We start from the raw sequence: 15,811 nt of genomic DNA, 5'->3' as shown, positions 1-15,811 counted from the left end.
TTTACATAAAAATACATCATGTATAATGATTATGATAGCAGAAATAAGAACTGAGGAAATAAAGTTTGATCAAGGGTGGGGTTGATGCCTATGGCATTCTCCACCATGGCTACGTAGAGACTATTTTCATAGTATATAATAATTTGATTATTTGAACCGGTTTTATTGGTTTTTATTAGAATTACTTTTCCTCCTTTCTAAAAGTAGCCTACAGATTAATTTGTAACGTTTGTAAATCTGTAAATCCAGTTTCGACATAATCATTAATAATATTGTAAAACCATTTAAAATAGAAAGTACCAGCGGCGATAGCAATTTGAAAGCACCAGTTCCAAATGGATCATTTATGTTAAGCAACGGTGAGCGTGGTAGGTATCCGGATAGGTGACTTTTTGGACAACAGCGTGCTGGCTTTTCCTGGCCTCTTAATTCAATACGATAAGAAAAAACGTGTGATGTTCATATCAGATTTTTTGAGATTAAATGTATCATGCATAGGAAAGTAACAAGAGGTAAGGAGTTAGCTTACATGTTCACCTTGCCAATTAGTTGCCCGGGGTTCATTTTCTGTTCCATCAATATACAAGCGAGTCCTACATTATCACTGGAGACTAGGCGGTTGGTATTGTTCATAGAGGTAGGATGTACGGCAAACCAATTGATAACACCTAGTGGTCTGTCCTCAGCCGAGATGAACTGGAGTTGTACCATGCCCTTGTCTACATCGTGCTCGTAACTGTGGAAAAACAAAAAGAGAGAAACATCGTAACTGTGGAAAACACAAGAAGAGAGAAACAAAATAAATCTTTATTTAGAACTGCTCAAATAATATTTTGAGTTGCCCATTGACACAGTATACCTATCAGACTGGAAGTTATTGGGAGATTAGATATTATAAGATTTAAAAAAAAAAAAAAAAAAAAAAAAAAAAAAAAAAATGATAGGTATTGAAAACAGATGTCAAGTTCGATAACTAGCAGTCACCCATCCATTCTAAATGCTAAACTGTCGAGTTAAGACGTAGGCCCCGCTTCGCTTGGTCAACTATGTTTACCACCTTACTTTCCCCCCACAAATTCGTAACTCGTCAAAAGTGGCGAAAAGCGATTTTGAAAAGAGGAAGGTATAAATCGATTTACAAAAGTACTGTAGGTAAGATGATCAGCTTGTGGACTTTAGCTGTGTAGAATAGAATAGAATATGTTTTATTTGCACATAAAATACATTGTACAATGGTCAATTTCTATATAAAATTAATATAAGATAATATAAAATTCAAAATAATTGTGTCCATACATAGTCGATGCGGGAAACCCCTAGACAAGAAGAGACGTGGTGCCTCCCTGGCTTCTACGAATAAGCCCAGGGCAAACTTTGTTGTAAACAAATTAGGTAAGTTCGTTCTCCGAACAGCTGGCTTTCTCCTATCATGTCCTTCTTTCTTCGATTTCAGAACTATAAATCATAGTTTCCTGTATTAAACCTATAAAAAATTCCCATGTCTTCAAATGTCTTACCGCATTCGTTCTTCCTCAGGGTTCTGCAGATAAGCAGTGGGACTCCTGTTAATATTAGCATCCAGTAGTTCTCCCTTACTCACGAACAGTCTGCCTTTCTGAAGATTGTTATGGGCGCGACTTATACTCTGTGGGGAAGAAACGAGATGGTTAAATTTACCTACTTACTTACTGCCGGGTTCTGACAGGCCGCGAGATGGATTGACGGTATTACCAAATGGTTCAACTGTTCAACATCCAGAAAGCCAAGAGGAAAGACAGAGAGCTGGATTCTGGATTGAACTCGGCCAGAATCGAGAACTCTGGAGAAGGTTCATGGAAGAAGATGGTTCCATAGCCAAAGCATTTTTTTTTTAATTGATTTCCACCCACTAAAAACCTTTCTCCCCGAGAATAAACCAACACATTTGGAACCTTTTACAAACTGAACTTCCAGAATCCTATTATTATTAGAACCATTTTCAAAAAGCAATGCAAATTTTGCTAATCTTGAAAAAAAAGTGTTGGTAAAATAACAAATGAATTAATCACTGATAAGAAATATTAAGTCTAGATAACCTTTTCCTAAAATACCTAGAACAGAAAGTGATAGACAACGACCTATGTATGAACTTTTACCTAGTGGGCATTAATCAGAGTTTTAGAAAAGAAATGATTCAATCCACAGAATAACTGAACCCGATTTTCATGTGTGAGTGAGAGAGAAACAATTGAAAAACATTAATGATAAGTTGATAACAGACTCTTGCGTGGAAGGTAACCACTACTACCATTAGGAGAAGAAAACGCTAAGTGGTCAAATTTTCAAATAAAAGAGGACAAAAATCTTTGCCTTTGTGAGGTTTGAACCCGCGCCCTCCGGTTTACCAGGCGAGCGCCTTGACCACTACACCACCGAGGCCGGTTAAACCTATGTATCTACAGATTCTACAGTCAGTCTAGTTAGCTTGGAGGGCAACCCATGTGCCTTGTAAGCGTTAGGTAGAGAGTTCGAATTCCGAGCGGGGCGGATTTTATCTTAAACAGATGAGGTTCGTTCTTGAAACAGATGGATTTTTCCTATCGTGTCTTAATTCTCGCTTCGCTTTCGCCAGGATAAGACCTTGGCAGTTACAGGTCCCTCCATCAAACCTCTTGAAAAAAAAAATCTACAGTGTACTTACCAGGGCTATACCTCGCACCATAGCGTTAAACGTATCAGGCACGAAACCCAGGGAGTTCAAATCAAATAGAAAGTCCATCAGGAACCCACCAGGGGCGGAATGAGTGTGGGTACCACTCACTAGAACATTGTCCTCTGAGTAGAACTCTCCTAAACCGTACTTGCGATCTAGAAGCTGCAATACCTGAAAGTACAAGGAATAAAGGGGTACGGTTGGCCCAGAGGTAACGCGCTTGCTTTGCATACAAAAGATCCTGGGTTCGATATCACAAAAAGGGCCGTTCACGAGGGGGTTTCATTTGCCAGAAGCTCCTCAAGAGGGCCCGAAACCACTGGCCCCCCTTAAAAAAAAGACATGAATAACGAGTAACCAAGGAAGGGCTCTTTGGTAGGGTTGAGGCTTTTAACGGCCCCGAACGTTCTTCTGTGACTTACAACCAGTCAGTCAGCCTTTTTTTTTTTCAAGTTTCTTTGTTGCCGTAAGTTTACATTTTTCTCAATCATGATTGGGTTACCCAGTAATGTTCGGAAACACAACTAGCTCTGCACCAATCACGTTACTTGAAATCGTTCAAACAACTTACGGCAATGGAGGCGATCCCAAACTCACCTCAGCTCTAATATTGTAGCCAATCATGCCCGAATCCACACTGACAAACACAAACCGCCTCTCACCATCATCTATGATGAAGGCGCGGGAAAACAGGCGCAAATGAATACCCACCCCCTTCTGCTCCATCTTGGCGTAGCCCATCTGAAAATCAAACGTATAAGTACCACTGATAAGGGAAATAAATCTAGCGATAAATAAGTTTGATAGCGGGAGATTCATGGAATTTTCCTGGAACGTAGAATTTCCCTCGAGAGATTCGTCGAATTTCCCTCTATCAAACTTTTTGATAGCGGGAGATTCATGGAATTTTCCTGGAACGTAGAATTTCCCTCGAGAGATTCGTCGAATTTCCCTCTATCAAACTTTTGTCTGCCAGCCTAGTTAGCTCAGTTGTCTTTGTCCGGAGGAAGATGGTAAACAGTAGGGTTGAAATCAAGATAATTAATAGCCAGCCTAGTCAGCTTAGTTGGTACAATTTTGTTAGAGCTCATTTTGAGGGAGATTTCTTCAGTGGGAGATTTTGTAATCGCGCCAGCCTAGTTAGCTTGGTTGGTGGCGCGCCTGCCTTGTAAGCGCTAGGCCGCGGGTTCGATTCCTGCCCGGGGCGGATTTTATCCTGACGGGATGATGTTCGTTCTCGGAACGGCTGGCTTTTGTAAGCGCTAGGCCGCGGGTTCGATTCCCGCCCGGGGCGGATTTTATCCTGATGGGATAATGTTCGTTCTCGAGGCGGTAAGCGCTAGGCCGCGGGTTCGATTCCCGCCCGGGGCGGATTTTATCCTGGATAATGTTCGTTCTCGGAACGGCGCTAGACGCGGGTTCGATTCCCGCCCGGGGCGGATTTTATCCTGATGGGATAATGTTCGTTCTCGGAACGGCTGGTCTCCTATCCTGTCTTCCTTCTCTCTTCGATTTCGGGACGATAAGACCATAGCAGTTACAGTTCCCTCTGTCAAACCTACTCGGTTAGGCTGGCCTAAGTACTGTAAGAAATCACCAAAAAATTAGGAAAAAGAAATTGTGAATAGACCAAAGTATGTCTTTAAAGCTTAAATCCTACGGACCTAAGCTCAAAAATTCAGGACACTCAGGCTGATTCAGCACAGAATACAAAGCTAAAGTGTGAAGTTAGCACATCAGCACTGTACTTATACTTACAAAGGGTACATCAGCAGATGGTCCGGTCACATCAGCTCTCCCCACTCCTAGCTGAAGAGATTCTGCTGATCTGATGAGCAGGATGCTGATTGAAATGTAGACTAGACTGGGCAATAGCAGCTGCATGACTGAAAACAAAACAGAAAACAGTGAAATAGTTTCTAGGTTTCTAGGATAATATCAAAACAAAACAATACTGTGAAATTGAAATAGCCATTTTTTTTTTCACAAAAAAAAAAAAAATGTTGGGATTCAAACCCACATTTTATCAGTTTATATTGAATCTGTTCAATGAGAGATCAGCTTAATTGGCGCTCAGCGGAAATGATGAAAAGATAAAAAGGTATAGAATTGCTATCGCTGCTGACAAAGATAAAAAAAGATAATATTGCTATGGCTGACAGTCGGAAAAAGTCCAGACATGCTGACAGTGACAATATTTACTGATAACAGAGATATTATCACACAATACTGACAGAGGTCAGGACTGATAGCGGCTTGAAAAAAAATAAAATGTTTGGGTGGCATTCTGGCATTGTCCTATACATTCGGACCGAGCTCTCCTTCCTCGAGCTTTATTTGTTTTTCTCCTTTATTGTAGGCCAGACTCAGAAAATTTGGAGCATCCACCCCCCCCTCCCCCTCGAAAAATAAGTCTCTCATACCCGTTCTTAGCCATGTAACAGCTGCTACATTAGACTTTACGGTGTCGTAGCATGCCCAAATGCCCATCCCGTAGTATGCCTATCATCAGATGTGGACGAGAAGAGACAATATTTCCCATTTAGATGCTGAGTCAACACGAGAACACCAGAAAGTAATTAATCCGTTGACATACGTACTTGGAATCTAAATACGACTACAAATCTCGGCCATGGGTCAATGGTAGTCATGAGATAATGGTTTAGTCCGTTAATTTGTAGTCATCTGATTACTCACTGAGAATCAATCAACCATCCAATTTATCGATGAGAAAGAAATTTTGATAGAACCTCAATATAACAAAATTCAAGGGAAAAGCTGTTTTAAGGTTGGATGGCAATGATTGAAGAAGATTTTTTTTTTTCCCGACTTTTTCACTATCAGTCAGTGTGGTTTGGCCGGCATTGAACCAACGACCGCCTGCTTAACAAGCAAGTTCATTCACTTTTTAAGCTCCAAAACGTTGGTATCAACTAAAGATACACCGCGATCTCGTAGTTTATGACAGATAGACCTACCCCATTAAGAAATAACAGTAATGGAAAAAAAAAAAACTTTCTTTCTTAAGCTGTGTCCACACATAGTCGACGCCGTCGATCGACGAAGTTAATCGTTGTCGAGGCTGTGTACGGTTTCAGTCGACGGCTTCGGCTATGTGTGGACACACCTTAAGGAAGAAACCACGTTGATTTGGGATCATCTCTATTCAACACACATGTATTGTATTGATTATTGATCACTAGGTCAAATGATTTCATAGGTATTTCTAGTTCGGAATTTCGAATCAGTCGAATTTCTAAGAACAAAAGAGAAAGCTAATAAACAAGAGATACTGGATGACACTCAAATCACCCAATGAAACATTAGTATGTGACACTGTCCATGCTCAACACACCCGTAGCTCAGTGGGTGAAAGACCAAATGGTAGCCCGTCAAGAGTCTACTAGTCATCTGAGTAGCTCGCGACCCAGAAAAGATTGGTGAGCCCTGCCTTAGAGTCTTTGCTGCCTCATGTTAACCTTATGTTAGACCCTACCCCTACAGACACAGCACTGTAAAACTCAAGTTGGCCCAAAATGTTACTTTTTGAGCAAATCACTGATCCGGTGAGCAAGTACTAGGTATAAATTCCTTGAAGTTTCTGAAACTAAATTTCAGATTTCAGTTCAGCGCCACTAAAATCAATAATTCAATAACCCTTTTGTCATTGAGAAATCAGAGTTAGACGTAATTTTTTCCTGTCACCCAACATGGAGATAGATTGTATTTGTCTCTTTTGTGTGTGCCAAATGAGAGAATATTATGTAGACAGGTATCTGCTCTGTCGAATATCGTGGAACATTCTAACAAACCTTATTGAGAGCAAAATGATAAACAAATTAATTTACATAAAAACCTATGGCTATACCTACGTATATTGTAGCAGCCGACTTCCTCGAATTCTCTATATTTATATTGCTGAAAATATCAGGGTATTATGCAGGTTGGTACTTTGGTCCTGAGATAGGTCCAAATAAGGACCAATTTGGTAAATATTGGTAAATAAGATTGGTAAATAAGGACGGACATTTTCCTTATTACCTATGGGATTCCTAAGGATGTAGCTTTTCTATTTCATAAGGTCCTTAAGGACCGAGATTGTTAATCTCTTTGGTAATCTCCAGCCTAAGATTAAGGAGATACAAAAATTAATAGCTATACCTAGGCTTCTTTTTGTTTAGCTTATAGGCTCCTAACTTCTAAACCTATTAGGGCTATTAGTGTTATTAGGAAGGTATACTTTGGTACTTATTACTCATGTTCCCTACATAAAAGTTATCTCTGCTTTACAAGAAGGCGAGAGACTAATAAATAGTTAAACTTACTGACTAATCTGACTGTGCGTACATAGGTATTAAGTACCAATACATAAAGTACCTGGATACTATTTAGCTGTAGGTACTAGCATTTACTATTATTTTATTCTCGGCAGCTTACTCTCTTTATGACTATTATAGTTACCTTGAGTTTTTTTTTTTTTTTACTTTCTATTACTACAGTATTTTTTGTAGTATTTAGAAATTAGAAAGTTCACTTGAAATGTTTTACAACTTGTGTGGGTGTTGGGAGTCTAATGTACCGACTCATCCAATGTAGGTACATACTTGTAGATCTTTTATCTTGTATGGATTTAACGTCACTGGATTTTATCCTTAACAGATAAGGTTCGTTCTCGGAACGGCTGCTGGCTCACTCCTATCCTGTCTTCCTTCTCTCTTTGATTTCGGAACGATAAGACGCAGCTACAACTCCTCTATCAAACTCTGTTCAAAAGACAGCTGTTGTCGCTACTAGAGATATTATACGGAACAGAGAAAGTAGGCATTTTCAGGTAGGTACTTGTAGAGGAAAAACTACAAATGATGGAAGAATTGATCTATCCCCCGTTTTCAAAGCTAAAAATCTTTATAATCAGTACTACAGTCGCCTTGATCTTCATGTCCCCTTTGTACAATTCTCAAAAATGTTGGATCAACTTTTTCCCCTAAGATAGATTATCATAGAATTTATTATAAACTAGTTTAGATAGGTTATTGTATTTTTGTTCACTTTGTATCATACTACATTTGTAAATTGTGCCTAATGTTTTAAAACCGCATAATAAACAATAAATTAAATTAAATTAAATTAAATTAATCTCTAACCGTTTTGTCGCTATAGCTGAAAACCGCCAAAAAACGGTCGAAATCTGTTCAAAAGCGGTCAAAATAACGCCAAGCGCAGCAACCATCTCCACCAAACGGTTTGTGTTGCATCCTTGTCACATTTGTGAACTACATACCAAATTTCAAGTCTCTAGCTTATACCGGTCCCGAGATATTGTTAAATTACCCCGAAAACCGCGAAAAAGCGGTAAAATGCCGCCAACCGTTGCACCGGTCTTAACCAAAAGTTTCGTGTCGCATCCTATTCACATTTGACAGCTACATACAAAATTTCAAGTCTCTAGCTCGAGATATTTTGTTTACAGACACACACACACACGGACCAATGACTGAAACTTTTTATTTAGGCTCTAGGGACCTCAAAACGTGTTTTGACACTAAAAACTGACCATCTTGATGTGTATTTGAAGGTAGGTTTTTTAAGACGGTATGGTCCAGAAAATAGCGAAGCTATACTAGCTTTTAAGAGGTTTGATAGAGGGAACTGTAACTGCTAAGGTCTTATCGTCCCGAAAGCGAAGAGAGAAGGAAGACAGGATAGGATAAAGCCAGCCGTTCCGAGAACGAATCCTATCTGTTTAGGATAAAATCCGGTTCGGGCGGGAATCGAACCCACGACTCAGATCTATACAAAAGTAGACGCGCTATCGTCCAAGATCTGATGAAGAGTAACGACCGAAAAAGCGAATGGTCCAGCCTCTCTGGCTGTTGCCTGTGGTTACTTTACTCCCAAACTTTTCGTAGAATCACTACTGTAATATCTTAAAACCTACGACGCACGACGTTGTAAAACCAGAGTCCTCTTACCCGCAGAGTATATAACCGCACACTTACACGTAAAATCCCAAATGGAAGGAACTATCACCGACTAATTGAATTTCGCCAATTCCTAATGATTCTGAGAAGTGCTCCTGTCTCTCGCTGGATCGGTTGCATACAGGATTTATAGCCCTACCTATCGACTGGTAGGTATATTCCATAGATTAGTCAATCAGCCTCCGGCATGATAATAAAAACAGTCGTACCCAGACACCCAAGTAAAATAGAAAGTAAGCTATCAATACCGAGAATAATCAACCAAAGAGTTATATTGGGTGTTCTAGAGGTGTCTCAGACTGAGATACATCACGGAGGCTTACGTTAAGCTAGTCCAGGGATAGAAGTAGGCTTGGAGACTGTTCGGGAACAGTTTTCGAGCGTGCTAAGCGGGTTCTCCGAATACGCTCAGAAAGTTAACAAACATTTCAATATGAACCTCCTAATCTGGGCCTGATTTTTTGGTTCTGCTTCTCTTAACCTTAGTAGATAGACTGTTTTTTAGGTACATTTGATGAGACAGGGCATTTTATGAGGCTACCTTGAAGCTTTGGTTCTTTTGTTAAGCTCTCTCTGTTCCATGTTCCATTTCTAAACAGAACTTGAAACACAAAACAATAGTCTAACCAAAAAGGAAAACCAGGAACCTAAAGCTTGGTCTGTAACCAAGGCCAACCTGGTTTTCCGTTCGCAAAAGGAAAATTGAAGTTTTGCACGCGGTCGCGGTTAAACACAATAGGTAGGTAGGTAACCAGTACCTATATGTTTTTGTCTCTTTAACTATAATCTCATGCCTCCAATAGGTAGGGAGGTACCTACATCCTATAATGATCAGGCATACCTACCTAAGTAGGCACTAAGTATTGTTTTTCATAGTAATTGTTTCAACCTTGGGAATGTAATCCTGTAGCCTCCTTCATCCCAAGTCTCCAATTACCTACCTTGTACCTATAATACCTCGGTAGGTAGGTATTCTGGTACCTAGATAGATAATAATATCGATACCTATAAAGGACCGTTCCCACTTGTCGTTCGGGAAAAAGTCGTGTCGCGTGTAGTGGGAACACTCCATTGCAATACCTATACGAGGACATTTTGTGTCGTTCGGAAAAAGGTCGTGTCGTCTGTAGTAAGAGCACCCTCATTTAAATTGCATTACCTAGTGGGCATTCGGGAAAAAATCGAATGAAACTTACGACAAGTGATACCTACCTACTAAGATGATTTTTTCCCCCAAAGAGGTTTAAGTGGGAACGGTCCTTAAGTAGGTAAGAAGGTAAGACACCTCAGTTGATACAGCCACCTCAGTTGGTATAGGGACCTATAGGTAACCGAATGAAATAGCCATATCATTGTTTCCTCTGCGGTTCACCAAATGGCGTAGCGTGAGACCAAGACGCCAGAACCATCAAGAGTTCACATTTCATGATATTTCCCATTGTTGTATACCTGCTGTTTCCATACCCACAACTTAGTGGCGTAGGTACCTACAATTCAGAGGCGTGCATTCTGTTTAGTAGCTGGCCTTGGAATCCAAGCTCTGATAGCTCCGGTGTTTGTTCCTTGAGTATGTGGTACATGACGAAAGAAGAACACGAGTAACTTTTACTCTTTACAGGTACCTAGAGGTAGGGATTTTTATTGTTCCTTAAGGCATGGCCGTTCATGTCACTCATCCATTTAGTGGTCTTGCTCGGCGTAGCTTAACAAAAACGAAAAAATAGCCTATAACCTTCACGGGAGTGCAAGCAATAAGTTCACAAAGTTTCATAGCAATCGGATGAGCGGTTTGGCCAGACATGAAGTTCGAACAAACAAACACACACACAAATGTTCATTTTTATATATATTAGATGCTGTTTTCTCTCTATGAACACCTCAATCTCTGCTTCATTTGGTACATCAGATGTTTTGTTTGATTTGACAAGATATGAAGATTTGATAAGAAAATCACTACTTTTTATAGAAATGGTACGAGTAGATACGGACTCACCGGGTTATTGTTGACGACTGACTGACTATAGTGAAGATTATAAACAACCAGGGGTAGTTCGTAGTTGGTTGCTGTGTTCGGTTTGTACGTTTGGAGAATCAGGGGTTCGTACCCCCTAAGGCGCGTTTACAGGAAAGGGAACTAGGAGGTCTGAACAGATGCAGACATGTTTCGCCATTTCTACCATCTTCAGAGTAAAAATTGCTCGTAAGAAAGGAAAAAGCTGGAAAATGTTTTTAACTGTAACTGCTAACGTCTTATCGTCCCGAGAGTGAAGAGAGAACGAAGACAGGAGAGGAGAAAGCTAGCCATTCTGAGAACGAACCTTATCTGTTTAGGGTAAAATCGGCACCGGGCGGTATTCGAACCCACGGCCTAGCGCTTACAAGGCAAACGCACGACCCCAGAAGCTAACTAGGCTAGCTATTCGCCACTGTATGTTATTCCTGCTATTTCTATATCTATACATATACAACTACCAGGTACCTATCTCGATTCAGACGTAGATTACAGCTATTATCCCGTGCAAATTGTACATGGGATTCTTAAAGACCAAGCCTATGGTTTGGGCTTGACTATTAATGGCATATGCCTGTCTGACGGTTAGAGGCTACCTCTCCCTGTTGTTCTCCTTATCAAACAACTGACACCTGATGGAAACAGAAGTATGAGGCATCTAGGATCATCAAGAACTGCAATAGTGTAGGACCACAGCCCGTTATGCACACATCATAATGTCTATTGTACACCAGTAACTTTTTTTTATATATCAGAAACATTGTTTCTCAACGGTTCAAAAATTTCATCTTCAAAGTTGCTCAAGATTCGAATTAAAATTTGTTTCGCAACATTTGAGGAACCTATTTCTGCACCGATGATAACTGTGGATGTGGGCATACCTACAACATACAAGTAGCGTGGGTATGGGAAGAGTTTATGCAAATGTAGGTATGCATTAGGTAGGTAGGTACGGGAAATACAAGGAATTCATACCATACAAGTGTTAGGTCGTAGGTATGTACATATACATATATATGGGAGGAATTGATAGAAGAGTAGGTACCTACTAGGTAAATGTTGCTATGGTACACTGGTAAGTACACGGGAAATGGGAGGGAGCTGAATTACGAGAAAACCTTGACAAGCAGAAATATTTCCTTAACGGAGTAGGTATCTACACTATCTAACTACATAGCTTGTTAACATTTCTCATGTCAACAGGTCGGATTAATGATTCCCTGAAGTTGGAAGCTCGTGGAGAATAAAAAAAAAAATGTCAGAAGAAAATGCCAGACTCTTGAATGAACAAAATAATATTCCTATGTACCTATCCCAAAATATCAGATATCTCTTGCTCAGACTGTCTGACAGACCTGCGGATCTGTCAGACAGTCTGAACGTGTATGGCGGAAAAAACTTGAGACCTAGGGTCCTGACGTTCTGAGACTTTCTGACAGATCCGAGCATGAGAGTGGCTAGCCTAATAAGTAGTTATGTACCTAAATACTATGTACTTAGGTCTGATAACATACTTAGATGTTTGACATGTGAACTATCTCCTTGAAAAGAAAACATGGAAGTTAAAATGATTCTTGTGTCCTCACTGATTAGTTATCAGAATCAACTGAATTAACCTTTCCAATAAAACTGATAATGATTAGCAAAGTCTCGATTTTGGATTTTGGGCAGACTTTTGCAAAACAATAACAATATTAGGTTAGGTAGGTGTAGGTAAAATGATTCTCATGTCCTCAGTTCCTCACAGATTGGTTACCAGAATTAGGTTGTTTAGAAATTCTCCCAAATGATGAATTGTCAAAAAAAAAAGATTATACCTAGGTACCTACATTGAATCATTATTTTCTTCTGATAAGAGTAGATAAGCTCGGCGGAGAATAAAAAAAAAAATGTCAGAAGAAAATGCCAGACTCTTGAATGAACAAAATAATATTCCTATGTACCTATCCCAAAATATCAGGTATCTCTTGCTCAGACCGCCTGACAGACCTGTGGATCTGTCAGACGGTCTGAACGTGTATGGCGGAAAAAAACAGACCTGTGGATCTGTCAGACGGTCTGAACGTGTATGGCGGAAAAAACAGACCTGTGGATCTGTCAGACGGTCTGAACGTGTATGGCGGAAAAAAACAGACCTGTGGATCTGTCAGACAGTTGGAACGTGTATGGCGGAAAAAACTTGAGACCTAGGGTCCTGACCTTCTGAGACTTTCTGACAGATCCGAGCATGAGAGTGGCTAGCCTAATAAGTAGTTATGTACCTAAATACTATATATTATGTACTTAGGTTTGATATTAGGTCTGATAACATACCTACTTAGATGTTTGACATGTGAACTATCTCCTTGAAAAGAAAACATGGAAGTTAAAATGATTCTTGTGTCCTCACTGATTAGTTATCAGAATCAACTGAATTAACCTTTCCAATAAAACTGATAATGATTAGCAAAGTCTCGATTTTGGATTTTGGGCAGACTTTTGCAAAACAATAACAATATTAGGTAGGTAGGTAAAATGATTCTCATGTCCTCAGTTCCTCACAGATTGGTTCCCAGAATTAGGTTATTTAGAAAATTCATGGAGGTCTCCCAAAAGATGATGCAATTGGTTTATTCAAAAAAATAAAAACAGAAAAGATATATGAAAGTGTTAAAAAGAATTATAAATTGAATCATTATTCTCTTCTGTGATAAGAGTAGATACTTATGCTCGGGTAAACCTGTATCTGGTGTTTATGGATTTTTTTTTTTTTTTTTTTTACAAACATCTATGAGGAAAGTATGATTTCGTAAAAATCAAGTATGTAATGAGATTCATATGAATCTGATTCATCTGTCAATAAAATTATCAATGAGTAAAATAAACAATCCTTGATTTTCGCATATCAGTACGTCAAATCAAACTGAAAATATCTAGAGTTTACTAGAGTTTCGAGATAATTCAGCGAAGTTAATTGATATGATACTCGTAGTTTAATGATTGGGAATTGAGAGTGACTTTGAGAGATTAAAACGGAATCCTCGGTTGAGTCATGATCTCCAATCGATACAAAGTACCTCTAACTGATCAAGTGAAACAGTAACTGTAATTGAGATAAAGTATCTCGAACTCATCAAGAAACTAAAACTCAGATATGGTGAGTGAGATAAAGTGTATGGTGATTAAGACAAAATATCTCTAATTGATCACAAAGTTCAAGAAACTAGAAATGATAAAGAAGTCAGATTCAGACAGTCAGACACTTACGGTTTTCATCAAGTGAGATCACCTGAGCAGAAAAACTAGTAAATATCCAGTTCCAGAACCGATTAGTCAGTTTGGTAGGTACTACTCTTTCAGGCTAGACATGTAGATAGCTAGTCTGAAAAAACTTCGAGCGTACCAGGAATTGAACCCGCGGGACCTCCGGTGTGCAAGCCTAGTGTGATTACCCCCTTGGGAATGAAGGTTCTGTGATTTTTTTTTTAAAAAAAAGATGAGTGTTCCACCGCCGTTTTTATTTCGTAGCAATGGAACAACTGCTACATTAGACGCTTGTGGCCTGTGTCGTAGCATGCCCATCCCGTAGTATGCCTCTCATCAGATGGGCGAGAAGAGACACAATACTTCCCATTTAGGTGCTGGGTCAACACGAGAACACCAGAAAGTAACCCGTTGAAATATTTGCAATCGAAAAACGAGTATAAACTTTTGTCGATGGTGGGATTCGAACCCGGGACATTCTGCATGACAAGCAAGCGCGTTACCACTGGACCAACCGTGCCCCATTGTAAAATATGTTCCCCATAATATGTCAAGACGCTTGTGGCCTGTGTCGTAGCATGCCCATCCCGTAGTATGCCTCTCATCAGATGGGCGAGAAGAGACACAATACACAATACTTCACGTCTGTGTCGTAGCATGCCCATCCCGTAGTATGCCTCTCATCAGATGGGCGAGAAGAGACACAATACTTCCCATTTACGGTGTGAGTTAACATGCCCATCCCGTAGTATGCCTCTCATCAGATGGGCGAGAAGAAGACAAATACTTCCCATTTAGGTGCTGGGTCAACACGAGAACCAGAAAGTAACCCGTAAATTATTTGCAATCGAAAAACGAGTACAAATTTTTGTCAATGGTGGGATTCGAACCCGGGACCTTCTGCATGGCAAGCAAGCGCGTTACCACTGGACCAACCGTGCCCCCGATTTATTGTGAATCGATGTGGATCGACGTACATCGACATCGATCGACAAGAAAAATCTATGTATGTTGTCAAAGCAGTGTGGACGGATCAGTCGACATCGATCGATGGCCGGTCGACTATGTGTGGACACACCTATTTATTTTATAGGTAGCAGGTAGGTAGGTAGGCCGTCAGGATAGGCTTGTAGTTAGGCTGTCAACCTAGAACCTAGGCAGGTAGGTAGGCTGTCAGGATAGGCTTGTAGTTAGGCTGTCAACCTAGAACCTAGGCAGTTAGGTAGGTCGTCAGGATAGGCTTGTAGTTAGGCTGTCAACCTAAGAAACGTGCATCCCGCGTATGCCGGTACTAATTCGACTTAGGATACAAGGCATCTATAAGAAACTGGAAGTGCCTAAAATTTTCGGAAGAGAGAATTTTCAACACAGTGTGTGCATCAGTTGCGGCAGCTTGCTACAGCAAGACTGGTTTTTTGGCTATGTGACCGGAGCTGTTTGTATATCTGAGTGGAGAAGTGAGCAGCTAGCCGCAGCTGGATTGCTGTATACACACCTATGTCGAAATAAGACTGTAAAGCGACCTAAGGTTCCGAGTTAGCCCTAACAGAAGTCAGATTCAACGGCTAAAAAAAGATGGTCGGAAGAGTTTTATTGATAAGGAAAAATCATCGAAGAACGAGAATTAGGATCTATGTATTAATCCTGGGATCTATGATCCTTAGTCGATAGTTTAACATAAACACCATTAAAGACCATCCATAGAAAGAGGCTCCAACCAACCCAGCTTAAGATAACGGTTACTGCGCCGCAAAGACTAGCGAGTGACTCTCTCGTAAGGTTAGTCGCGGCGATACGCACTTTAGTGGTGTTATTATCGGTATGGATAATCCCAACTGTCTCGGATGGATGGATCCAAGATCCAACTGGTCGGATGGATCCAAG

General features: G+C 40.2%; 2 protein-coding genes across 2 annotated transcripts in view; both read right to left on the bottom strand.

Moving 5' to 3' along the window:
- Positions 1 to 15,811, bottom strand: part of LOC103508550 (neutral ceramidase-like) — a 45,253-nt gene that overhangs the window by 196 nt on the left and 29,246 nt on the right. Inside the window, exons 3-7 of the mRNA XM_008473105.3 lie at positions 4,451 to 4,578; positions 3,290 to 3,433; positions 2,681 to 2,863; positions 1,518 to 1,645; positions 530 to 736 (exon numbers count right to left, since the gene is read on the bottom strand). Of these exons, the coding sequence (XP_008471327.1) occupies positions 530 to 736; positions 1,518 to 1,645; positions 2,681 to 2,863; positions 3,290 to 3,433; positions 4,451 to 4,576 (788 nt within the window). The 5' untranslated portion in view covers positions 4,577 to 4,578. The remainder of the gene's footprint in view (positions 1 to 529; positions 737 to 1,517; positions 1,646 to 2,680; positions 2,864 to 3,289; positions 3,434 to 4,450; positions 4,579 to 15,811) is intronic.
- Positions 1 to 15,811, bottom strand: part of LOC103508562 (transforming growth factor-beta-induced protein ig-h3-like) — a 78,928-nt gene that overhangs the window by 46,937 nt on the left and 16,180 nt on the right. The gene's annotated exons all lie outside the window — the stretch shown is intronic.

This window comes from Diaphorina citri, unplaced genomic scaffold (assembly GCF_000475195.1).
Source record: "Diaphorina citri unplaced genomic scaffold, Diaci psyllid genome assembly version 1.1 scaffold409, whole genome shotgun sequence".
NCBI classification, from domain to species: domain Eukaryota; kingdom Metazoa; phylum Arthropoda; class Insecta; order Hemiptera; family Psyllidae; genus Diaphorina; species Diaphorina citri.
The sequence above is the reverse complement of the archived record's forward strand: the minus strand, read 5'-3'. Positions and strand labels throughout refer to the sequence as shown.